A 27,217-nucleotide genomic window follows, 5' to 3' on the forward strand; every position below is an offset into this window, starting at 1 on the left:
AGGCTTCAGTGAAGCTTACAGGGCGGACTTACTCTGTGTCAGCACAAATGGTGGCCAAAGAAGAACAAAGCAAGCAGAACAAATAATAAGAAATTTAAGGGACGGGCAAATGGAACTCTCTCCAGTGGACGAATGAAAGTCTGATGGGCAAAGTTTATTTGCTTTTGTGCCACTGAATTGCTGCTTTATTCTGAAGCGTCTGAAGCAGAAAAAACAGATGTAAACAGCCCAACCCTACCTGCTATCCAGTTCAAATTTGGCAGCAATACTGGCCTCTTCGATATACAAGTTTTACAGTAATGCCCTTTAAATTAATCACAGGTGTACAGACTATGTGCTAATCTTGGTGAGATTATTTAGGATTCAAATGCTCCCCTTGAAACACACACACACACACACATACTGGCTAGTGGGTGAAATCTGCACAACAGAGACCCTCTGTGTCAAAGACTGTGCAGTCTAAATGACTAAATTAATGCAACACGCTATTCTCAGACCAAATAGGTCTCTGGCAAACTAGCTGGAGGACAGTCTAGTTTGCCAAATTCTTGATGATGAAATCTAGTCATAGATTTGTGCAACATGTCTACTCTGCTGGGCTACTGCCAAAGGACGGTTACCCCTTTTTGATCCGAGCAGTTAGCCAAAGTCCAGGACCTTGCAGGTTGTTTCCATGAGGGGGAGACCTTGATGGTGGAGTCAGGTATCTCTGAAGTGTTCCTGTTTGTTTACAAAAAATGTACAAAGTTCTGTTTGCCAGAACAGGAACCAAATAGCAGGAGACAGTTTCTTTGCTCACAGTGTCAAGCCACTTGCAGCTAGCACTCAGCCCAAAAAACATTCTGTAGCTATTCAAAGGGCTACGCTCACAGTGCAGGTGCTTCCTTGCTGCCTTCTCTCTACGTTCACTGGTCTTTCTGCTGTTTCATACATACAAACCTCCACAAAACAGTGTGAGCCAGCAACACACCCCTCTGTTGTCATTTCTCTTAGACACAGGTTATATGTGTTTTAATGATAGAGCCTAGCAGCAGGGGCCTGGGTTCTCTAGGCACTACTGCCCTGTGCGTGTAATGGTAGGTACCTATTGTAGTCTGTTTAAGAGAGGGCAGTGTGAAATACAGAAGTGAAGAGCTGCACTTTCTAAAACGGCCACTGATCATATAGAAACAAAATATGTGATCAAACAAGAGTCAGGCAAAAACAAAAAGGATCAGTTCTCTGGAACAGACACTCTCTGAGCATTTGACCAGCACTCAGCCCAGTGGAAGGAACCCTGATCATGGCTGGGGGCTGAGGATACTGTTGTAACAGAACTAATGAATACAGAGTTTGTCCCAAGTTATGGGATTTTGTTGGTTCTTTCAAAGCCAGAGCTCCTGAAATGATGTGACTATCTTATATTAGTTTTAATTAAAAAAAAATACAGTTAATTTCTAGCCCTCAGTAGGGCTGGAGAAGAATAAACACTAAAAGCACAAAAACTAGAAGGTACAGAAAAAGAACCCCAAAATGTGTTTGCATTTTTTAAACCCCACTCCTTTTAAACCAATGTTATGATCTTTGGGGAGCAGCGGCCCAATTTTTGAACACTGAGGGTTGGAAATATTGCAAATAAATAATGGAGTTTTTCACCCCAAATAGGAAATGTTTTGTTCCACTGTGTTACCCTATCATATGAAATTCTGCTCATTTTTTTAAATGCAGAGGGCTTGCAAACATTTCTAAGCCAACCGCCTACTGCCCCTTGGTGGGGCACATGGGGACAGGGTAGCAGTGGGTTTTGCAGAAGCATTGAGTTGCTACTTCTGTAGTGCTAATAAAAGAGAGATGAGCCTGGGCCCATAAAACTAGGGTTACCATACGTCCGGATTTTCCCGGACATGTCTGGCTTTTTGGGACTCAAATCCCCGTCCGGGGGAAATCCCAAAAAGCTGAACATGTCCGGGAAAATCCAGGGGCCGGCGGTGCTGGGCGGCCGGGGCCCGGGGCTGGGCCGGGGGCTGGCCCGGGGCTGGCACCCCAGGGCCCGAGCCGAGCCAGGCTGGAGAGGCCGGGGCCGGTCGCTGGAGGGGGCCAGACTGGGCTGCGCCTCCTCCCCCCACCCCCCCCCAGCTTACCTGCTTCAGGCTTCCCGCGAATCAAATGTTCGCGGGAAGCAGGGGCTGGGGGCGGGGACTTTGAGGAAGGGGTGGAGTTGGGGTGTGGGCGGGGCCCCGTGGAGTGTCCTCTTTTTGGACACTCAAGATATGGTAACCCTAATAAAACTGGACAGGTGGCAGTGTGTAGGGAGCCCTTTGATGGCTTTCCCAGGCCAGGTACCCGAGCAAGGGGACAACCTGGACAGGTGGGAGCCTGAAGCGGCAGGCAGAGAGCCCCTGCCCCTATTGGACCCTGGGAGCCCCTCATTCCACTGTTTGGGCTTAACCAGGTAGCAATGCTGCTCCCCAAGGCTGCAGCGGGTTTGTTGCAGTGGGAGGAAGCGGGCTGCCCTGGGCCAGGCTGTGGGGTGCGCGCGCCCCATTCCCTGGCCTCTGCTGCCCCTAAACTCCCCCCATCCCCATCCCCACCCCTGCCCCTAGCAGGCCTGACCCCCAGCGGAGCCCTCGCTGCAGTTCCCCCCTGCGGCCGGCAGAGGCCGCCCTGGCGCCCCCGACTCCTTCCTAAGCAGGCGCCTGGGCGGGGCAGCCCCGCGCTGGGGGTCCTGTGTCCGGCCGCCGGCGACTCGGGAGAGCCAAGATGGCGGCAGCGGCGCGGTGGCTGCGGGCGGCGGCGGGGCTGGGCGGCCGGTAGGTGACCCCGGCCCGGGCTCGGCTCGTCGCAGCCCCGCCTGGGGGGGTTAACTCGTCTCCAGCCAGGGGGAAGGAGAGTCCCCCCTTTCCCCTCCCCCCCGCGGGCCACCTCCTTTATCTCCCCCGCGGGTCACCCCCCCAACTTCCCCTTCTCCGCGGGTCACCCCCCCTCCCTGCCGCGGGTCACCCCCTTCATCTGCCACCCCCGCCCAACTCCCCCCCGCGGGTCATCCCCTCATCTTCTCCCCCCCCGGGCCATCCCCCCTGAACTACTTCCCCCCCCCTCCGGGGATCACCCCCCCTTATCTTCCCCACCCTCGCGGGTCACCCCCCCATCTGCTCCCCCCCGCCCTGGCGTGTTGGGTGTTAATTCCCCCACCACCACCCCGCAATGGAGAGGAGGAAGAATAGCGGATCACAACGGTCTCGTCTGGCCTTAAAAAAACAAAAAACAAAAAAAGCTGTGAACTATTGACCTGATCCGCAATCCCCACCCAGCGTGTGACTGGGAAGATGGTTTTATTATTTGTATTGTCATTGTGCAACGGCGCCATAGTCATGGGTCAGGACCCCGTTGTGCTAGGCAAGGCGCAAACACAGCATAAAAAGATAGTCCCTGTCTCAGGCTAGGTCTACACTACAGCGGGGTTCCGACCTAAGATACGCAACTTCAGCTACGTGAATACCGTAGCTGAAGTTGCGTATTTTAGGTCGGCTTACCTGGCGGTGAGGACGGGGGAAAGTCGACCGCTGCCGCCGACTCCGCTGCCGCCTCTTGCCGAGGTGGATTTCCGGAGTCGACGGCAGAGCGATCAGGGATCGATTTTACCGCGTCCTCACGAGACGCGGTAAGTCGATCCCCGATAGACCGATTGCTACCCGCTGGATCGGCGGGTAGTGAAGACATACCCTCAGAGAGCCTGCTGTGGCGCAGGGGGTGGGAATTGTTTCCCTCCAGCCCTCTGTGCAGGTTGGCAACTCCACCATCAGCATATGGGAGAGAGAAAGAAGCACCTACACAGGTGCATCATAGAGGAGGGTGCTACCGGACGCAGCAGGATGGAGTTGTCTACTCACCCCACATTGTGCTTGTGAGACATGAGAGCATAGTGCTAAAATTAGTTAAGGTTACCACCCACCCTTAACATTAAGTCCTAAAATACCTTAAAGACATCTGGGCTTCCCTTAGCATCCATGCCCTTCCCCACTGTACAGGGGAAGTGGGGGGGAAAGGGATATACTACAGCAGGTCGCCTTATGCTCCCAACCCTGGTGTGTGTTGCTGTGTTTGAGGGGGACATACAATGAGAATGAACTGCTACTGCTAATGGTGTGTTAAGTCTACTGGGTTTGTATGTTCTAGGGATGTAAAATGTTAACTGGTAAGCATTAGTCTTACCGGTTACCCTGCCTTGACTGTTAAGTCCTGGGCTGGCCAGCCAGCCCAGCGGCCCCACGCCGGCCGGAGCAGTACTGCCCACCTAGAGCGCCCCCAGCAGCGGCCATGCTGGCCGGATCGTCCCTTTAATGAATTAACTGTTTAAATGAAATATTTTAAATCGTTTAAACGGTTAACTTTTTAAATTTATGTTCCTAGTATGTTCCCTGTTAACTATCACTGAAAGGCTGTGTAGGGGGCAACTTCTACATCTCTACAATGAGGAAAGGGTTAAAAGGACCCTAGTAACTCAAAATTATCCCAATTGCTTAAATTTTGTAAACAAACTCATACAAAAGTTGTTTTAAAAAAAACAACAACCTCCTGCTGAGATTTGAAAGCAAAACTGACTCTAAGTGTGAAACTGACCATCTATTTTCATTGTCCAAACCCAGAGAGAGGAAAGCAAAGAGTAAGGAGCGTAAAGAAAGAAATCTGGATTAGATCTTAAAATATTTTTGCTGTAATAATTCAAGGTGCTTGTTAGTAACAGATAAAGATATCTGTCACCATATAATTACAGCATCATTGTCTGAAGATTCTTGGAAGTTAGAAGTCATAGCTTAGACTTTCTAATTGTGGATATTTTCATGCCAAGTTTGTGCATGTGATTATAGTGATTGCACAAAACAGGAATTTGCATGTGAAAATGAACAGTTTTTTGTATTCCTATTTATTACCTATATAATCATGGTAATTATTGAGTACAAATATGCACCTAAACTTTTGAAAATCAGTTTAGTCCATCTTTTCACCTCTTCAGGTTTGTTCTTCTCAGCGTATTCTTCACACTTTTGTCCACTCGAGGTCTGTGTGTCTCAACAAGATGGGTGGTGTGGTTTACCTGACCAGCATCGACAAGAATTTTTTGTTATAGCTGGCCTGGTTCCACTCCAGGGCCCTGGTCTCCTGCTGCTGGATACGAATACGCCTCTACCCCGATATAACGTGGTAAAGCAGCACTCCGGGGGGTTGCGCACTCCGGCAGATCAAAGCAAGTTTGATATAACGTGGTTTCACCTATAACGGAGTAAGATTTTTTGGCTCCCGAGGACAGCGTTATATCGGGGTAGAGGTGTAGCTCTGTTGACACACTGCTTCAATGGAGCTGCTGTCCTTTCTCCACAGCAGTGTCCTGGTGAATTTTAAATCAAGGCGACTGGTGTGTAATGATTACTTGGCCACCTGGAAATTGAGGGAGAAGGGATTGAAACCCCATTTTCCCTTCTCCCCCAACAACTATGTGGAGAGGAGGGGAAAATAAGCCTGTAGCTGATAGCTAGTCTACATTACCTGTTCTCCTTCAAGAGGGAGGAAACTGATTAAGCAACTTGCTGAAATCCAGAGATATTAGGTGCATACAAAATTCTCTTTCCTTGAGAGATGGGAAAAGCTAAATTCTTAATTGAGATATTGTTGGTAAAATCTGTATTTTTCTTTAGGTTCTGTCGCATGACATTAAAAGACTTTAACTTAACAACTAAACAGCCTCTCTGCCAATTCGCACGAAGGAAACCGTTTCTTCCATCCACCGTAGCACATACTACAGGTAAATTTAATTTTTGTCATAAAGTAAGTAAAGCTCTCATGAGATTTATCTCAAGAAGATGGTGAAAGAATAAATTCTCCTTTTTACTGAAATCTCAAATGTATGCAATATTCTGGGTGATTTTTTGTTAGTAGAAAGGTAGTTAAGTCATCATGCGGTCAGAGTTTAGAACCAGGATTTGGAGACTGTATTCCAGATTCTGGTCATTGTATGACCTTGGGTAAGTCCATTATACTCTGCACCTCAGTTTCCTCATCTGTATAATAATGGAGATATTTCATTTGGTTGCTGAGGCTTGTAAAGAGTTTTGAAGATGTAAAGTATTATATTTGTGCTCATATGTATTAGTTTAACTCCTTCTTAGTGTAAGATCACTCTCAGACCTCCTGCTATCCTGTATCCTGTTCAACAGTTGAAATCAGCAAGACTGGAACTGCTGACCATCCCAAGATGTCATCTTGCAAGGGTGGAGGCGTAGTGCCTTTATGGGGGGAGGGATAGCTCAGTGGTTTGAGCATTGGCCTGCTAAACCTAGGGTTGTGAGGGGGCCTTTTAGGGATCTGGTGCAAAAATCTGTCTGGGGATTGGTCCTGCTTTGAGCAGGGGGTTGGACTAGATGATCTCCTGAGGTCCCTATGATTCTATGATCAGGAGCAGTCTGCTCCTGAATATGTCCTTCTGTACATCTCTGGCCATCTTTGGGGCAGAAATTTAAAAGTTTTGTTTTAATTTTGAGTTGTCTGATTAATTGTAGGTGTTGGGGAGATTTGAGGCTTGAAGTGATTTTACTCTTCCTATGTGTCAATTTATTAGGCATGTTGCCCAATTCTTTTTTAATTTGCCTAACACCGTATTAAGGCACTGAGAAATTAAAATGGACTGAAATTACTATTTTGCAGTTTTTAGTACTAATCTAGAAATTAACCTCTTACATTAGTTTGTCTGAAAAGCACTTCAGCTGCTAAAACTTGTAGTTAGGTAGCTCATGGGATTGAAGTAACATATATAGATTTTCAGCTTTGGATTTCTGGTTCAAAGCCAGTCTTTGTTAGTGATCAAAATTTTTTAGTTTCTTGTGTCTCTTCGGTGATCTGTATAAAGTTAATTTTGTCACAGAAAAGGGTTTGTAATACACGTTCACCATAATTGGCACTAACCATTAAGCAGTTTCAGGAGAGAGGCTAAGGGTGATTGGGTCATGAAGATGGAGAGGGCTCCTCCTTTTGGACAGATTTGAGGAACATTGGAAGGGCAACCCAGGGAGGTTTGAACTGCCACTGCAAATTGTGTGTGTGTGTGTACACACAGATGACTTCAATAGCCAGGTCTGTCAATCCAGCACCTTTCACGAACACTAAAATTCCCCCACACCGGGCCAAATTAATATTATCTGAAAACGCGAAGGTTGGAACTCCACTTTACTGTATCTGCTCCTACAGTATTTTGTACAACTCTATGATCAGCAAAAAAAAAAGATTCAGTTGCCTTTTGTGCTGCTGAAAATTGCAGATCAGCTTCTGCAGCTGCCTGGTGGATTCAACAACTCTGCCATGTTGTGGAGAAAGAGATGTGTGTATATATACATTTTTAATTATGCAGGTGCCTGTTGTATAGAACCAACCACAAGTGGAAATATTATTTAAATGAGTGTCTCAGTCCCCACTGCAGCAAATGCTTTTTGATGCAGATTCCAGAGGGCCTCAGACCTACCCAACTCAGAACTGAATTTTTTTGAAATTCAGATTTAATCAAGCAGTCGACTGATTGACTCTGAGGGTTCTAGTCAGCCGCGTACTGATCTACAAATATCCTTTAAATTCTGTCTTTTTTTTTCTATCTTTATTTTTCACTTTCAATAAATGATCAAACAGAAGAAAGTACATGGTATAGTGGTCAGATAATTGAAAGAAGCAATGTGTTTATTCTGTGTGAATGATGCTACTTACAAACTGTAGATGATGATAAACCTGGTTATTCACAGTATATACAAAGAGTTCCAGTGTGACTAATGAGAAAGAAACACTGGTTTTTGAAAATAATCTGTTTTCCTAACTTCAGAAGATCCTGGGTACAATAGCTACCCTCATCAATACTTTTGTGAGAGGATGATGTATCCTGTTGTATTCTAGGCCTTTGGGGATGCTAGCCATTTGACTGTGGAGTTGCTGTCAGTTGCCCTTTGCATTAGCGAAGTCAGTAAATTTGTTGGGCATGTTCAGTTGACAACATCCACTTCCATCACTATAGGCTATTTGTCATATTGTCACATTGGAGGGTGGCTTCCTTTGCCATTCTAATCGGGAAGATGTTTTTAGCCCTTGTGGATGGAGTTGTGTGACAGAACAGAGAATGGCTGTTAGTTGCTAAGTCAGGACTATTTCTAGCATGTTAGCACTGAGCGTCTCTATGCTAATTCTTTTATTCTTTCTCTCGAAACTTAAGAGCTTGCGTGTGTGGTGATGGTGTGGGTTAAAGTCAAATGAGTTGTTGTCATGACAGACACCTGCAGAGGAAATTTGGCGATTTATAAATAGCCTGATTTGTCATCTAATACTAGGAGTCGTGATCAAAATTGCTGTTTAGGAAGTGAAAGCTTCAGTTCTTTTTTTGTTGCTTTAAAAATAACAAAAATAATTATCTCTATGCCATATATGTTTCTGAAGTTAAATAAGCTTGCTTCCCAAATATTATGTACTCAGAATTTATACATATTTCTAGGGTTTTTTAATTTAAAAAAAAAATCAGTTTCCCTTTGTTGAAGGTGATGTGCTGTTTTGAGAATCCTAATCATGCAATGAAATTTGGCAGTGAAGGGACAGGAGAGTGATCTAGTGGTTAATGTAGAGAATAAGGAGGTAGGATTCTATATCCAACTCTGACATTTACTTTCTGTGTGACAGCACGTGTCCTTTAACCTTCCTGTACCTCAAATTTCCAATCTGTAAAATGATTATTGTAATACCGACTGCACAGCTCCATTGTGAATCTTAAATAATGTTTGCAAAGCACTTTGATATCCTTGGGTAAAAGTATATTCTATTTCTTTTTATTAAGGTTTGGGCAGTCCAGCAAAATCCCATTAAAATAATATTATCCGAGTAAACAACTAAATACTTTTTTCATAAATGTTGGGTATATTTTTACCAGCTTTTATAAATTATTTTAATATCAACTGTTAATACAAAATGTTTGCTGAAAGTCAATAAGCACAATATCAGAGCCAGCTTAATCAAACTGGTTGAGCTGTCCATCCAGATAAGATAGTTTGGGTGACTAAAAAGAATTCTGTGCTAGCTCTGAAAGGCTATGCAGGTTTCCAGATTACTGCAATTTCTTGTCCACACCAAAATGTCACACACACTCCTTACCAGGCTGTGTGTTCATTTTTTACAGTTATTTTCTGTGATACTTTCTCCTTTTTGATAATGCTAGAAAAGGAACAAAAAGATCTTAACATAAGAATATCTACAACAGAGGGTTAGTACATCTGCCCAAGTCCTGCATCTGGAATGCTCTTAACAGGAGCGTGATAATGCTGGAGTGGAGACCCCACACAATGCTCAGGTACCAAAGTGGTGAGCATGGATTAGCAACCTGAATAGAATAGAGAAGGGGCACAAATATTATCTTAGTGTGGATGTTAAAAAGAGAGCCTCTGAAAAAGGATGGGGAGAGTATTAGCTCTGTTCAGATAAACACAGAGAATGTGAGCAGCAAGTTGCTCAGGGAATAAAGCTGAGATTAAAACTAGCTGGGACAGGGTTTCATTAAGCTTTTCATCTGTGTCTTAAATTTAGTGACTGAATTTGTTGATCTTCATGTTAATATGGGTTCTTTGATGGAACTGGTTGAGCCATGCTTGATAAATTTCAGTGTTCCACAGTCCTCTGTTTTTAATAAATCTGTGTTGTGCAAACAAAACCTTGCCTGGCTAAATAAACAAGATCTCTGTTATTCCTTATATGAGCCACTTCTCTTTTGAACTTTTATTTCCTTTTTTCTCTTTTCAGTAAGATGCATGTTTATTCAGACTCAGGACACTCCAAATCCAAATAGTTTGAAGTTTATTCCAGGAAGACAAGTACTGGAGTCGAGAACCATGGATTTCTCCACACCAGCTGCAGCGTTTTGCTCACCTTTAGCGAGGTGTGTTCAAGCATTACATACTTTGTTCAAGGGACTATCTGTGGTAGTTACTGAAACACATGTATATACAAGTGTCATCATCAATGCAGCTGAATTGTAAAGAGCGGATTTGCTGCATTTCCATTGTGGATGCTGCTTTTTTTCATAAAGTAGATTGAATGCCTAGAGAGAGCCAAAGTAATCTATCGAGATTTTTATACTGTGCATGTCAGTGTGATAACTAAGTTCCTGGTCATCTATTTCATTGATCTGAATCAAATCACGATAGCATTCATTATTCCTGAAAAGGAAATATACTGTTGTTCATACCTGTGTTCCGGATCCTGCAAAACTTTACTGAATAGTCCTTACGCTAGTAGTCACATTAAAGTCATGCCAACTCACAGTGTAATGAGACAGGCAACCTAAGGAAATGTCCATAAATGTCATATGTGAAACTGAAACAGTTTACTAATTTTGGCACAGTTAATAACTTTTAACATTAGCTTCAAAGCCATTGGGTTTTTTCTCTTTAAAATATGGGTGTGTTACAAACAGTACAGTGGAAAAATTAAAATTACTCAAGTTTATAATGAACCCTTTTTTCTAGTCTTATTCGTGTATAATCTTTTGCAAAGGCCCTCAGTGCCATAGATCTGAAGTATCCATAGTGAAACGTACTTGGACTAATACATTTCAATCCACTTGGACTATGAATCATTACTACAGTTTATTTTCCATCTAATACTTTGCTATATTTTCATTGGGTAAAAAAGGGCTGGGACACCATTAAAGGTCTGTCTGAAAGTGGGGGATGGGATGGGAAGGAGTCATAGGAGTCTTTTGCCTGCTGATGGTGATGAGATGCCTTGGAGAACTGTTGCAAACTTGCTTCCTGGGGAAAGTGGGTGTGAGCACTGCTTCTGGTATCTGCCATTGCATCAATAGCAGCCTCTGGAGATAATGCTCCTTATACCTGCTATGTATGTGGGTGGAGAGGCTGCAGTGGGAGGGTGAGATATGGAAATGCCATAGTGTCACCTTCCCAAGATCATAGTTTAATTTTCTCTTATACGTGATGGAAATACTGCACACAAGTGAAAGCAGCTTAATGCAGCCCTCTCTCCGGGAAACGTAGCATTATCCAGGGTATTGCTATAATAGTTCCAAAATGCTATTGTTGATTTGTAACCAAACAGGAACTTTTCAAATTAAGTTCTTTAGCTCAAAGGTAGTAGAAATGCCCATATGTATAGAACAGCAGATGTTTCAGGCTTTGTAATTGGGATGCCCATTTGTTTTGGCATGAGAATACAAATCTTCCAAAGAAATAATATCAGCTATGCTAGCGTTAGATGATTTGGAGTGCACGTGTAACTCCAAAATATATTTTAAAGTAAAATTTTGGGACCATTAGTCCATCAAGCAAATTAGGGTGTGATGATATTTAAAAAAAACAACCCACACACAACATGCACAGCTACATTTTTAACATTTAAAAATTGTTTGTTATGTGTATAGGAAAGTTCCTCTTTGCCATACATAACCTGTGGTAAAGTATCTGATTTGTGCATCTCAAGTTGTATAGATTTCCCCTTTAAGAGAGTCTATTTTTCAGCTATTTATACTACTGAAAATGTATTCTGTCTCTGTTTTCAAGATTAGGGTTACCTACAGTGTTTTGTATGAAAATGCCAGATTTAACTTCTGTTTGTTCTAGCTATTCTTTATCGTATCCCTGTGGGTGACAACAGACAGTCATTTAATCTGTGGTCTAGGTATTAAGATTGTATAGATTTAAAATTACTGACTCCTGTGGCCACACAAACAAAACTGAGCATTTGTTGAGATTGCCTTTAAAACTCTCATTCTGTTATTTTATAGTTAGAATAGTTTGTAATCAAAGTGTGTTCTTGTTTCCTGTCTGGTTCTAAAGTTTTAGTGTGTTGGTCTGAATTTGTGTGATGATTGTTTAAATACGATACACCAAGGTAGTGAGGAATGAAGTATCAAGCTTAGATCTCTCTTAATATTTAATTTTAGAATTTTAATTGTGTTTTAATTGCACTAAGCAACTGAAGGTAGCAAAATTAAGTGAAACGGATATTTTGATAAACTCTGGTGCCCTTGCTTTCCGAGTAACCGCAACTTCAAATTCACCAACGTCGCCACAGAGTCACTCACATACCATAACAATGAATAAAGATTTGAAGATTCCTTACACATTAAGCTGGCATGTTAAAACATTGTGGGCTACTCTTCACTGAAAAGTTATTGCACTGAACAGCAAGTATCGCCAGAGTCCTAGTTCAGTTTGTTTTGGGGGAGTCTCTATGGAAGGAACAAAATTCAGAACAGCTTTTAGTAAAATAGATTATATTTAAAAGTTTTCAGCAACCTAATCTACTATTCTAAAGAAGAGTCCCTGTCTTTCCACAGTTGCATGCCAGGAATGTTTGTGTGTGTGTGTTGGTCATCCTTGATGCTGATCCAGTAGTTTTATGGATAAAGAATACCCTCTTGGCTTCAAACCGGAGCTAGAGACATGAGCATTAGCTCTTTCATACTTAACAGGAAAAAGTAACATGCTGTATGTTCAGTATCACACTCCATGGTATGTTGTTTTCTACTTATGCCAAGCTGCAGAATTCCATTGCCATGGATAAAGAATAGAAGCACTTAAACTGTAGAAGAACCCTTTGCCAATCTCCTTTAATGGTTTTATTTTCTTAAGTGATGATTGCCCTCTAGAAATGTATTCTTGTAGGAAAGCAAGAAAGACAGTAGAACATGACTGATAGAAACTTTTAATTTAGTGTTTTTTGTGGTTAACTTTCTTTTGCAGGCAGTTGTTCAGGATTGAAGGAGTTAAAAGTGTCTTCTTTGGGCCAGACTTCATCACAGTCACAAAGGTAAGCAGAAAAGAGGTTCCAATGGTCTAAATATGAGCTGATGCTTGTCCAATCTACAGGGAGAGGTGAAAGGAACAGACTCCTGGCAGAGCCTTCCCTGGCTTGCATAACGTACACTAGAAATCTTACCTTTCTTTAGAATGTCCTCAAAATATTCACTACAGGGATTTAATTTAGTTCGTCAACATAATCTCTGTACAAAGTGTCTTCACAGCTTTATGGTAATTGTATTTCACACTGTTGTTCTAGTTACGGCTTCTGAGAATATTGTCTCTTGAATCTGATTTTCAGAGCCACCGAATGTCTCGGCTTCCCTTGACATGAATTATTGTTGTAGGTGCTCAGCACTTTTTCAGTTCTAATCAAAATGCTAAAAGTCAGCTGAGTAAACTTTTAATATAACATTTTGCCCTTCTGTGGTCCCTTTCCTCTAATTTAAATAAAAGAAGCCTCACATTTTACAGATGTGCATATTTACTATGGCATACTTAGGTTAAGTAAGTTTCTGTAGCCATATGTAGTGAGCTAATGGCTGAGCTAGGAATAGATCTTGGGACTCCAAATGGATGATCATAAAGGCATCACTGTTGTCTGATCTAGCATGCACATGGCATTATGAATAGAGCTTGGAACCATCTGCTTCAGAAATAGACCTTTACTACTTGAGCTAAAAGAGAAGTTCCATTAAATATTAAGTAGTATTAAGGTTCATATCCTTTTAGGCTAGATAATAGTAGGCAACAAAATTACAAACACATGAAGGTGAAAGTCTATCCAACAAAGAACAGTGGTGCACATAAATGCAAGCAAGTGCATTACATATTGCCTCAAAATCCCTCCTTTGCCTCCAGTGGCAAAGCCTATTCATCTGGGACTCAGGAGTTCACCCAACCCAGGAGGTATTGTGTAATAAATCCATAGCTGCATAAATACTATATAGTCGCTATGCCATTTAGTGGACAACTCATGAGATGTCAATAATAGAACACACAACCAAAACACAGTTTGTTGGTAGAAATAAAGCTTAGCAGAACATCTGTGATTTTAGTTTCTTTTCATCTTACGTTGTTTGTTTTTATACACTAATATTTTATACAGCAGTTGGCTTGCAAACATTGCAGGCAACTGCTTAAATCCAAACAACTAGACCTCTTTACTGAATATTTTAAATATAATGTTATGAAAACGTTTCTATTTCATATTGGATTTGGTAAAACCATTGAATAACATTAAATTTCAGGCCTAAATGCCCAGCAAGGTGCCTTTAAGATGGACAAAGGCCACGTATAAAATTAATCTTTGGAATGAAGCAGAAACACTATATTTGGTTTTCTTAATTTTTTTATAGGTGAACGAAGATTGGGATTGGAATTTACTGAAACCAGATATTTATGCAACCATAATGGATTTCTTTGCCTCTGGTTTACCTGTAATTACTGAAGAGGCACCTCGTACAGATACAGGTAAATGAAACTCTTCATGACTGGCTTATGCCTGTATATGGTCTTAGTCCTCTCTTAAGTTGATGTGTTTGATAGATCATGTTCAGAGGAAATGAACTTGCCCCACAGAAAACATGTGAGAAGAGAATAACTGAAACAGTATAAATGGCTAAAATTAACACGCAAGATTCAGTGGTCTGCATAAGGTGCAATTAAACTAATAATACACAAACAGTTCAAAGCAGTTGTCTGACCATGAATATGGGGCCAGATTCTCAGATAGTGCAATACTGAGGCCAAATTTTATAGACTCATTGATTCCAAGGCCAGAAGGGACCATTGTGAACATCTGTTCTGACCTGTATAACACAGGCCAGAGAACTTCCCCCAGATAATTCTGAGAGCACATCTTTTAGAACAGTGGTTTTCAATCTGTGGTCTGCTGACCCCTGGAGTCCACAGACTAAGTCTAAGATTTCCAATGGGGTCTTCACCCTCATTTGACATTTTTTAGGGGTCTGCAAATGAAAAAAGGTTGAAAACCATTGTTTTAGAAAAACATCCAACCTTCAGTGGCACCACACTGACTTTACACCAGCAAAGGATTTGGCCACGGCTGTTCTAGCCTTTTTTGGTTTGAAACAGTTTTTAAAAGTGCTTGGTTTTCTGTGTACACAAAAATATTGGCGGTTGCTACAGAGTCTGCTTTTTACAAGCTCGCTATAAAGATCACTTGTCTCCTTTGTAAAGTGTTGAAATGCCCTGTGTTAATGGATTAATTGTAAAATTGCAATACTGTTACATCAAGAATGCAGAGAAGAGTTGCTAAACTGAGCTGGAGGGAAACACTGCCTCTGTTGAGGTGTCCTGGTAGCCCATCTGTTGCTGTCAGCTGTTCTTTCAGTATGTTATCCAGAGAACTGCCTGGAGTGTCATTTTGAAAGTAATGACTTCTGTTAAGTAATTTAGGAGTTTTGAGGTTTATGGGTCTCAGTTCCATTGAAAAGATGCTTCAAAGGAAAATCAACCATTTTTATAACTACTTTTCAGCCCTGTAGCTGGAAACAGTAGCCATTTGTCTTTCAAATAAAATTTAAAATGCTTTAATGGAGGTTACTAAGACAGCTGGTCAGTCAAGTAACTAATGTAGGTCTTGATACTCTAATAAACTTCACAGTTGTTAGGAATTTGGAAACAATTTATATATCTGTAATAAACCCTAGACAGAAGGAGAATTGTGTACCAAAACCCTAATGATCCTCAATCCCCCTCTCTCCCCCATTCCTGCCATCTGATTCATGGCTGATCCTATAGAAAGAGAGGTGACATGTAGCTATTGAGGAAATCTATATTGGTGTAACTTACATGCTGAGGAGCCAGAGGGAGAAGTAGGTTGTAATACAGGGCTGCCTGTGTTAGCCCACATACCTGTATCCCATGCTGTTAGTGGCTTTTCTTGCTACTCTGTGCTTCGAGAAGAACCGTGGTTATGCTTGTGTGAGTAAAAGAGAGAATATTGAGGAAAATCTGAAAAGGTTTCATGTACGTGCTGTAAATTACACCAGCTTAGATTTAGCTGTGAGTTTAGCTCTTAGAATCGTCCTTTGGTGATGTATTGTTGGTACTACTTAATCGTGGAAAAAGAATATTGTTTTTACAAGTATTTTACCACAGTAATATTAATCATAATAACGCCTTGTCATTATTTTTCTTTGCATGTGTTTTTTCCCCCTAAAGCTGCATCAGAAGATGACGATGAAGTTGTATTAATGATTAAGGAACTTCTGGATACCAGAATAAGGTAACTTTAAACATTGCTAGTTTAAAGCGTTGTCACACAGTAGGCATGTTTTGGATTATTTCAGAGTGATGCAATTCTAAATATTTTTAGGATTACACAAATTAAATGGGTAACATGGCATATTTCAGCTTGGTGCACAGAGAGGCCAGATTTGTTCATATTGTCTCTAATTGAAAATTTCACCTCGAGGTTCCCTGTGAAAACTAGCTTTGTGCTGAATAGTGTCCAGTTCAGTGAAGGATCTGACTCAATCAAACTGACCCCTGCGAATCAAACTGCATTTTCCCAGATGATTTTAGAAGACAGTAGGATCCTGCAACCCACAATAGTGTGTTTTTTAAAATGAGTTCATTGGGACCAACCTGGTTATAGCTTTAGGTGCTACTGCAGTCTAAATCTCTAATAATAAAAAAAATAACATGAAAGATCTTAGATTGTGGGGTGAGCACTCTTTTTTTTTTTTTCCCCCTTCATGTATTCATCTCCCTTGTTTTTCACATTTTGCTGTTCTCAGATGAGTTTCAAATCATTTAACATTTCATGTTCAGTAAAGTAGGGTAAACTCTATCATCTCAAATTTGTATCTCAGAAATTCACTCACAGAAGTCATCTGAGCTTCCATTAACTTTTATCCCTAATTTTTTTTTGCAGCAATTATATTTGGGTTTTGACACAGCTTGAAATTAGAATCTGGTAGTCAGTAATGTAGTGTTTAGAGCAGTTAAGAGATGTTATTCAGTTCTTGTCATAAAGCAGCCCCACCTGGAGCATCCTTCGGCTGCAAGCTGTGGCATGACAAGCATACCTGCCTCAGTTTCCCTCCTTCATAGTCCCCCAAAGTAGTCCAAAGATTATTTAAGTGTAAATAGCCCTTGTGGGTTTAATTTATTACAAAAGAAAGTCCCATGCGCATAAGTCCCAACACCATAATCCAGGCAATACATCGAATACAGCCCCAGCATGCCCTTGCTCTCCAGCACAACCCTCTCTGGCTCCAGCTCTCTGACTCCAAGAGCCAGCTGGCATCTCCTTCTGTTGCTGTCAGCCTTCTCTGGCCTTGGCGCTTTTTGGTTCAGGAAGGACAGTTTTGGCTAGCCTCTCCGCTGGCTTCCTAGTCCTCTACCCTTTTCAGCCTCCTGGCACTGGCTTTGGTACTTGAAAGTCAGCAAGCTAGACCTTCCATTGGCTCTTAGCTCTCAGCCTTTTTCAGCCTCTCAGCACTAGCTCTTCAGCCCCGGAAGGTCAGCCAGCCAGCCCCTCCACTGGCTCTGTGATAATTTGTCCCTCTTTCCAGGGAGGGCCTGCAGCAAGCTTTCTGCTCTCTGCAGATTTTCCCAGAGACCTCTAGTGTCCTGACTATTCCTGAATGGTCTCTCTCCAGGGCCGCCCCGAGGGGGGGGCAAGTGGGGCAGTTTGCCCCGGGCGCCGCAGGGGCCCCCACGAGTATGTCGGAGGCTCCCCCTGCCCCACCAGTATGTTGGAGGCTCCTGGGAGAGGGGGTAAGCGGCATGGTAAGGGGTCAGGGCTGGGCACCCCCGACCCCATCCCCCCCACAGTCCTGACCCCCAGCTCCGAGCCCAGCACCTCTGAGCTGGAACCCCCCCTGCCCCATCCTTCCCACAGCCCTGACCCCCAGCTCCGAGCCCAGCCCCTCTGAGTCGGACACCCCCCGGCCCCATCCTCCCCACAGCCCTGACCCCCAGCTCCGAGCCCAGTCCCTCTGAGTCGGAAACCCCCCAGCCCCATCCCCCCCACAGCCCTGACCCCCAGCTCTGAGCCCAGCCCCTCTGAACCGGACACCCCCCGACCCCATCTCCCCACATCCCTGAGAGCCGGGCACCCCCCAACCCAGAGTGCAGCTCCCCACCCAGCCCTGGGCAACAGCAGCACCACCCCCAGGCAGTGACAGCCCATTGGCACCAACCATCACCATCTCCCAGCAACAGCCTATTATGTAATTGCAAACGTATACATACCATTAAAGCATTTAATGTTTTTAAATAATGTATGTAGTGTATTTTCAAATTATTACAAATTACTTTTTGAATGTATTTCACTAGTTATTTTTTACATTTCCAAATACATGTTACTAGAGTATTGCAACTTTTTTTTAATGGAAGGGGCCCCCGAAATTGCTTTGCCCCAGGCCCCCTGAATCCTCAGGGCGGCCCTGTCTCTCTCTCCCTAATCTTGTATAGCACCTAGGTGCTGCTCCACTCTCTTAAATGACCAAACTGGGACTACCAGAGTGAACAGAAACAAATAAGAAATAGAGAAATGTGGATGTGGGGAAATGCCTAATGTATTTCAGAAGTCCTCTTGTTACCGACGATGGCTTCTTCACAAATCACACATTCCAGGAGCAAACACTCTTACATACGGTGTAAGTGAACAGAATTAATTTACATTTCTCAAGAAAATGCACCAACTTGGGCTTTTTTTATTTATAATTTCTATAAAATGTTGCATTCTGAAAGCTCTTATACAAAAAATTATAAGGTATATCTTTCAGCTGAAATATAGTGACAGTAAACTCATCTCTTAAAGATGAGGAAGGGATATAGAGGGGAGGAGGAAAATCTTATCTAATTATATGGATCTATGTATTGTGTGGGTATATATAGAAGTTTTCAAACTGTGGGGTGCATCCCCCTTTGTGTCCCCCCCCACTGCCCCCCTGGGGCATGCCAAGTTTTATCACAGGAGGCAGAGGACGTGACAGGGCTGGGCTGAAGGCTGGGGTCAGGAGGAGGCTTTGTCTGGAAGGGGGAAGCACACAGGACTCTGAGCAGGTGGTCTTGCCTGCTTTAATCACAGAATCACAGGGTTGGAAGGGACCTCAGGAGGTCATCTAGTCCAACCCCCTGCTCAAAGCAGGATCAATCCCCAAATCGCCCCCTCAAGGATTGAGCTCACAACACTGGGTTTAGCAGGCCAATGCTCAAACCACTGAGCTATCCCTCCCCCCTAACCAGGCTTTTTACTCATTTTACTCCCCCACAGCTGCAGCTGTGTCCACCAACTGGCAGGAGAGACTGGTGGGAGCTCTGCGAGTGGGGAGTTGAAGGCTGCACTCCAGGAGTACTGGCACTCCCTTCCCCCAGCCACGCAGAGCCTCCTCTTGATCCCAGCCTTTCAGCGCAGCCCCAAGGCTAAGAGCGCAGTCTTTCCCCTGCCGGACAGAGAATGGGGTCGCGCTGAAATGCTAGGGGCAGGAGTGGGCTGTGTCCAGCAGGGTGGCCAGTACTCAAGGGGTGGAGCCTTTCGCTCCCCTCCTGATCCTGGCCCTTCAGCTCAGCCCATCTGCTTCCCCTGAGTGGGGGTAATGGAGCGAGGCAGGGAGCCAAGTGCTGGCAGCTGCAGGGAGCAGAAGGCTTCCTCAACTGCCATGTGGTGTGTACTCCCTCCCCAACTGGTCCCCGCAGGTACCAGGTGTGACGCACATGGCAATCTTCTGCATATTCTTGGGAGACCAGATTGAGTGAAGCTTAAGTATCTTTGGGGTCTATCGTATTAAAAGCAGTGTTTGTGGACTGGGATGGTATGTCACTCTCCAGGACAGAGATGGGATGTGAGGCATGAGAGTTCAAAGGACGATATTGAAAATGTGCTAGATGGGAATGGACTTTGGGGGACAATAAGTGTGAAGTGTATTTCCTGGGGGATACCTAGGGAGAGGTTAATGCAAATTCTCCACCTCTGGTTATGCAAAAAGCGAGCCTTTGGCGCTACAACCTGAGGAATGACTCGTACCAGTTCTCGGACACTGGGGATCAAAGGCCTAAGCTGCGTAAAGAAACAGCTGACCTGCCCAGCCTGGGTTCTGGTTCTGAATCTAGACTGTAACCACAGGGGAAAAACAAGTTGTGGGTTTTGAAAGGCTGATCACCCACTGGAGCCTGAGGTTGGAGTTGGGGGTGACCTCTGGTAAGCTTTTTAGCATGCATGTCGGTTCTTTTCTTGTTTTAACATATTTTCTCTGTAATGCTTTCACCTTAATAAATGTGCTTGCTTAGAAAAAGCTGAGTGGCAACTTATAATTGTGGCTAATACACTGGTCAGAGCCTCTGGAGAGAAAGCCAAGTGCAGTCGCTGGCCTTTTAGGCAGCTGGAGATATCACATTGTAGGCAGAGAACTATGCAGCTTTACTAATTCCCTGGGCAGGAGGGAGTGAGACGCAGGTCTCTGCCCAAGAGAGGTGATGGCTGATGAGCTTGGAGCCTAGAGTGGGTGCCCTTGAGGAACCACGAGTGGGGGACACAGGTGCAGTTGCCCTGAAACTGTGACACCAGGCACTCCTCCCCTCATTGCTTAGAAAAAGAGAGGTGTGCATGGGACGTAGGGGTGGCTCAGCAGAAAAAAGTTTGGGCACCTCTGGTATGTAGTAATGATTTGAAAGATAGCATTAAGTAAGCTTTGCTGTCATGGGTTATGTGGTTGCCTAAAACCCCCATGGTACATTAGCCTTAACATTCACAGTTGCCTTTTTTATATTCCACAGAAGTTCTGTTAAAATTGTTTGTCCTTTTTCTCAGTTGGCCAGGAGGCTGTTGAACAGACCATTTGCAGTAGTCTATGTTGTTGTGTCAATATCATTACTGAATAGCTTCCAGGAGCTCTGTATAAGCCCAGTGATGCATACAGAGCATTCATTGTTTACACTGAAGAACATCAAAAATAGAAGCAAAGAAATCAGAAGCCTTTATGAGAGTATGTCTACGCTGCAATTAAACACCTGTGGCTGGCCCATGTCAGCTGATTTGGATTTATGGGGCTTGGGCTACAGGGCTGTAAAATTGTGGTGTAGACATTTGGGTTCAGGCTGGAGCCAAGCTCTGGGATCGGGAGAGCTCGGGCTCCAGCCCGAGCCCGAACGTCTACACCACAATTTTACAGCCCTTAGCCCGAGCCCCACAAGCCCGAGTCAGCTAACATGAGCCAGCTGCACTCTGGGAGGAAAAAAAGGAAGACTGGAATTGTGCCGTAACATGTTAAAATCTTGTCAGATAAAGGAAGAATGAATTCTCAGTCAGATGCTTTTTGTTTGTTGGCTTCCAGGAATTAAGGTGATTTGTGTAGAGTAAGTTGTTGATGCTGATGTTAATAAATGTGACCAAATCCTAAATTATTGCAGCAGAGGTGAAGTTCTCAAGTGTTTTTCTGGGAATTGGTATAAAGAGCTTCTGTTCAAGTAACATGACGCTTTTTAGCTTGGCATCTGGAAAAATGTTGCTATGGGGATGCATTTATAAAGTTGGTCATTTGTTAGTTGTGACAGGAGACTAGATTGGGGAAATGTCAATTGCTCTGGAGTCCAATCGTGTGAGATGCTGTGTGCCTCATCAACTAACCAGATCAGGCCCATATGTACTTTGTTTTCTTCCATACATTGTGTATACAAAGCACAATAAGCATTCAGAACCCTCTAGGATATGTCATAATTATTCCCCATACTACTACATTCAGTTTGTAAAAAGCTCTAATACACAGAAGACAATTTTAGGAAGGAAAGTCCTCCAGTTCTTCAGCTTACTGAGGATTCTGCCTTAATACAATACAGAGAGGAGAGTGAATTGGTGACAATTACAATTTATGCTTATTGGAAAGTTTCAGGATGTTGCTATGGGGGTGGAAGTGAAGGCTGTTTATCATGGGAGTTAATTGTAACTTAGTTGTCTTGGTAGCTTGTATAATATAAAGAAATGTGATTTCTGTAAGAAAACAGACAAATGTTTTACAAGCTTGTAGCTCTCTATTTCCATATTAACTTGCCAATTGCAAAAATACTAGTTCAGAACTTAAAACTGACTCTTGCTCTCTTCCCTCACTAAGTATTTGCAACTATTTTTTTTTTTTTTTTTTTACTAGTAGAACACATCATGGAATTCTCAAACTTTGTATAGGAATGGGTGGCTTGGGAGTTGTAGAGCCTTTGTCTCTGTCACTAGCCCAGGTCAGAGTTGTCAGCAGTTGATGCTATCTGATGGCTAACTCTTAGTTCTTTGTGACAGGGGTTGGGAGGGATCGCAGGCCAGCTCCCAGTCACAAAACTCATCAAAGTTGGCCCATTTCCTCATGGGCCAAGGAATAAATAGGCCTTAGGCTACGTGTACACTATAGAGCAGAGGTGGGCAAACTACGGCCCGTGGGACCATCCTGCCCGGCCCCCGAGCTCCTGGCCCGGGAGGCTCGCCCCTGACCCCTCCCCTGCTGTCCCCCCTCCCCCGCAGCCTCAGCTCGCTCGCTCTGCCCCCGGCGCAATGCTCTGGGCAGTGGGGCTGTGAGCTCCTGGGGCCTGACCCGGTCTCTGTGCTGCGTGGTGGCGGTGGTGGCGTGGCCCGGCTCCGGGCGGCGCGGCTGTAGCGCCACCAGCCACCGGTGCTCAAGGCAGCGCAGTAAGGGAGCGGGGGAGTGGGGGTGGATAGAGGGTAGGGGAGTTAGGGGTGGTGGGCAGGGGGCGGGGGTGTGGATCAGGGTCAGGGTGGGAAAAGGGAGTTGAATGTGGGCAGGGGTCCTGGGGGGGCAGTCAGGAAGGAGGGAGGGTTGGATGGGGCAGGAGGGGGCAGTCAGGGGCAGGGGTTCCAGGGGCAGTCAGGGACAGGGAGAAGGGGTTTGTGGATGGGGCAAGGGTCTTAGAGGGGCCGTCAGGGAACAGGGGAGGTTGGATGGGGCAGGAGTCCCGGGGGGCAGATAGGAGATGGGGGCCGGGCCATGACCCCCTCCCCTAACCAGTTCTCCATACAATTTACGAAACCCGATGCAGCCCTCAGGCCAAAAAGTTTGCCCACCCCTGCTATAGAGCTTACATTAGCACACCTGTACCAATGTACGATCTCTTGTGTAGCTGCTTTATGTCGACAGGAGAGAGCTCTCCCCTTGACATAATTAAACCACACCCAGCGAGTGGCGGTAGCTATTTTGGCATGAGACGCCCTCCTGCCAGCATAGTGCTGCACACACTACCACTTATGTCGCTCAGGGGTGTATTTTTTTCACATCCCTGAGCAACATAAGTTTTGCCGACATAAGTGGTAGTGTAGATATGGCCCCAGAGAAAGAACTTTGGTCCCTTCAGATCAGGGTTGGGGAATGTTGACCTGGAGCGCTCTAAGGAGACAGGTTTCAGAGTGGTAGCCGTGTTAGTTTGTATCAACAAAAAGAACGAGGAGTACTTGTGGCACCTTAGAGACTAACACATTTATTTGGGCAGCTTTCGTTAGCCCACGAAAGCTTGTGCCCAAATAAATTTGTTAGTCTCTAAGGTGCCACAAGTACTCCTCGTTCTTTTTTCTAAGGAGACATTTGCCCTGTCATTGCCCATGTTGGACCAGTTTGTGTAAAAAGAAAGGGCTAGAAATAACTCTTACATGAGCATTAAATGAACTCTTACAATTTTTAGAACAAAAATTACCTGCAGTAATATTTTCTGTTATAATAAATATTCTGTTTCCTCAGGCCAACAGTTCAGGAAGATGGGGGTGATGTCATATATAAAGGCTTTGAAGATGGGATTGTACAGTTAAAGTTGCAGGGTTCATGCACTAGCTGTCCCAGTTCTATCATAACACTGAAGAATGGGATACAAAACATGCTGCAGTTCTATATTCCAGAAGTAGAAGGCGTGGAACAGGTATGTGAATATGAAGGTGTTTTTTTGATTTATAGACAGGACCTCTTCCCCCTCGGCGGCATGTAGAGTTCTGCTCAAGTGATTTAAAATACAATTTTTTAAAAGTACATAATTTTGCAATTCTGATGATATGGCATTTTAAGCAAATGGATACAGGGCACTATAAAAGGAATAACAGTATTTAACCCAGAAACATCCATGCCATTGGGAGTTACTGATACTTACAACCGGTTATGTCTGTGTGTGGGGGGTTTTTTTTTTTGGTTTTTTTTAATTTACCGAAGAAAAACTTCATTTCCATAGGGACCGGATGCTGTTAAATGCCTCTGCTTCCTGCAAAATTTCCATTCTTAGAAGCTGCAACCTGCATGGGTCTCGGACCACAAATCAGCCTTGAATGGGAAAACTTCTTTAATAAATTAATGAATTACAGGGACAGTAGTCAGATTAAATCCCTAGAATCCACCTTCTTCTAGCATGGTTTGGCACATCGAGTCTTTGTTCAAATAAGATGGGGCAAAAAGCCTGACACATTTTGTTCCTCGCACAGTTACAGCTGTTTTTATTTTTCCTCATCCATGCATTTGTACTATGTACTCTAAATTTTGTAGTTATTTTGTTCCAATAACACAGCACATGAAGGTTATTAGTTTTCCCTTTTTTATTGACTCTGTTTCAAATGTATTGCTTCGCTCTAGTCTCAGAAACATGGGATGGATTTTATAACAGGAAATTTTTTTGGAAAAACATTTTGTTTTGTTTTTTGTCAGTGAACAATATTTCGGTGTTTTGGGGACTTTCTTCTGATATGTATAATTAACCAGGAACAAATTTTTTGCTCTCTATATACTAAGATAAGTCTATGTCCACAAAAATACAAATTCAGATACATTCTCCAATTAAACATCTGGTATGTGTTAGTGAATGTTCTCAATGCTTTCGTAACCACTTGGTCTGCTTCTTAGCATTACACAACCTTCTTATTTCAGTCAAATCTCCTCATGTCATTTTGATTGAAGTGAGTGGCTCACCTCTTTCATGTGGCCATCATCATATAATGGCACTGAACAATTGCTACTCCCATTGCTTTCTCTGGGAATTAAGTAGCTCTTAAGATCAGGTTCGATGTAATTAACTGTGTGAATAACAAATGTTGTCATTTATACTTATGGCTCTTTCTTGAGCTCTTGTGTTGTCCTAGTGAAGCAAAGTTGAAAATGATTACTTAAACAACGTTTGGGTTTTGGTTTTAGGTTGTTGATGATGAAGATGGAGTGGAGAAAGAAGCAAACTCTACCTGAGCTAACAGCATGTGTGAGACTATAAATAGCAAAGTTTTCCTGAGGATGTGTATAACTTAACCATGTTCCGAGGAACAATAAAAATGGCCATTCTCTACTTTAGAAAAATAGTTAAATTTTCATCTTTTAAAATGGCCCCCCTGTTTAAAGATAATACACTGCCTTTTCCAGGGACTTACTATATGGTCTGCTTTCAAAAGAGAACTTGTTCCTTCTTCTGTAGACTTCATAACTGTTACGCGTGGTTAAGAAACAAATGAAAAAGGCATTTTTAAACAGTGATTTGTTGGTCTATTTCTTATTCTCAAGCCTTTGTGTGTGAAATAAAGTGGGAAGTGAAAAAAGTAAGTGAAATTGTTTAGAATAAATTCTAAAGAAAGTTGTGCATTTTATATAATATCTGTATCAAATATTCTCCCTGTTCTGCCTTATGGGCTTTTGGAATGACTTGCAATCATATTCTGAAGCTCTGAGATGTAGAGTTTATTTTTATGAAGTAAATTATTTTTGTTCTTGATTACTGTGTATGAGTTTTGACTAAAAGTTAACCTGGCCACTTCAAATGTTTGTTGTTGATTATACCCAGTTGTTAAATATAATAATATTCACTAGTTTTGTGATTATTATTTCCTTCCTTCCAACCATTGTATAGATAATAGCAACAAAATCAAATACAATTAGTTACAGATGTGAATCAACTCTCTAAGAAAATAATACCATTTTTAAAGAAGAGTTCATTAGATGATCCTTATCAGCCATGATAGTTGGAGACCCTAATGCACTTTTTTATAACTAAAGATTATCCAGCATATATTATTAATCTGTTTAAATTTGCAATAGATCCTTCCTTAACATACTATTTCTGGGTGAGGAAAAACGTGGCGGGAGAGAACACGTCAGTTTTACAAGCATTTAGAAACTATGGGAAGGGGAAAAGTTGACTTTTTGAAACTGAAACATGTCACTCGTGCATTTCAAGAGCAAAACATCTATTTCGTGGGTACGTAGAGGCATAACCTGTTTCCAATGCCCAGCCTGAGTAGATGACTTGGGTATTAGGGATTCTGCTTTCCAAATGAGTTGCTGTATGGCCACGACTTGGGCTCGTGGCTGGAAGAGTTTTTGTGCTCCCTCCCCTACATGCAGGAGTTGATTGCCTGCTGCACATGCCCCATCTCCCTTCAAGAGCGACAGCCATGCAGGAAGATTCCACAGCACTAGACTCCATGGTGATGAGCAGTACATAACCCCTGAAATTCTGCCTCCCTCCCTCCCATCCCATGCACAATGGAACCAGAGCAGGTCTGTTGCAAGAAGAGCCTTTCATATTAATAGGCAGGGTTTGGGGCAACACAGTGGACATCACTGAATAAGAAAAACAGCCTTAGAAATCCCTGCTCAGAGCAGTCTTGAGTGATCATTTTTGAGGAGCTGGAATTCCTTTAGAAAATTCAAGATCTGGTTTACTCTTCCAGATTTTTTAGTAATTATAAGCACACACCTACTTACAGCCTAATCACAACTGAGTATCAAGTAGGGCAATGTAAGTACACGGTGTGAGGTAGTAAGGACCACATTCTCGGTTGGTTTAACTCCTGGATCTCATGAATTAAACCAGCAGAGAATTGTGCCCACAGGGCACAAAGCAGCATGTGGTAACAATGGACTTTATGCTCTCTGTATTCAGTTTAAGGATACATATTTATTTTAACAAAACAGCTGTTGGAACTCTGATTTGGAGTCATAATGCAGTGACTTATAAATAATAACCAGGATTTGGAGTTTGGAACTCCCGTGTGTTTTTGTCCCCCTCCCTCTTACAAATAAACAATGTCTAATCTTGCTAATGTATTTATAACAAAATTACCCCTGAGGCAGACGTGTGCTCTTCAAAGGACCAGCTTGTGCACAGGCTAACACCATGCTCATGCTTTCAGCAGCAAAGTACAAAATGGCTGGTAATGTTTCTGATTTCTCAAAAATTGAGCTTCTTTGTTCAGTTTCCTGACTACCTTTATAAACCATTAAATACTTAAATGCGAAATAGGTGTATTATTGTGAATTAAATAAATCCTCTCCATTTGTCTGTCAATGTGCTGTCTCTTTTGGTTAGTATTTTTATTAGCATAGTTAAGCAGCATTAACTCATCTACACACTAAGGGCTCGATTCTGCCTCTGCTATGGATGTGTAACCAGTGCTGATTTCTGTGGGAATGGTATGTACA

General features: G+C 43.1%; 1 protein-coding gene across 1 annotated transcript; it reads left to right on the plus strand.

The window, feature by feature from the left end:
* The first annotated feature begins 2,739 nt into the window (after positions 1-2,739).
* On the plus strand, positions 2,740-25,508 carry NFU1 (NFU1 iron-sulfur cluster scaffold). Its single transcript, XM_024201258.2, has 8 exons — positions 2,740-2,789; positions 5,673-5,779; positions 9,790-9,925; positions 12,750-12,816; positions 14,165-14,279; positions 15,996-16,059; positions 23,516-23,690; positions 24,944-25,508. Exons 1-8 carry the CDS (start codon positions 2,740-2,742, stop codon positions 24,989-24,991), a joined length of 762 nt encoding a protein of 253 aa, XP_024057026.2. The 3' UTR covers positions 24,992-25,508.
* Positions 25,509-27,217: the final 1,709 nt, after the last annotated feature.

This window comes from Terrapene carolina, unplaced genomic scaffold (assembly GCF_002925995.2).
Source record: "Terrapene carolina triunguis isolate 2854851 unplaced genomic scaffold, T_m_triunguis-2.0 Scaffold53, whole genome shotgun sequence".
Lineage (NCBI taxonomy): Eukaryota > Metazoa > Chordata > Testudines > Emydidae > Terrapene > Terrapene triunguis.

Coding starts and splice junctions, on each gene's coding strand:
- NFU1 (XM_024201258.2), top strand. CDS start 2,740: ATGGCGGCAGCGGCGCGGTGGCTGCGGGCGGCGGCGGGGCTGGGCGGC. Junction 2,790..5,672: donor GCGGCGGGGCTGGGCGGCCG/GTAGGTGACCCC, acceptor ATTTTTCTTTAG/GTTCTGTCGCATGACATTAA. Junction 12,817..14,164: donor ACTTCATCACAGTCACAAAG/GTAAGCAGAAAA, acceptor ATTTTTTTATAG/GTGAACGAAGATTGGGATTG.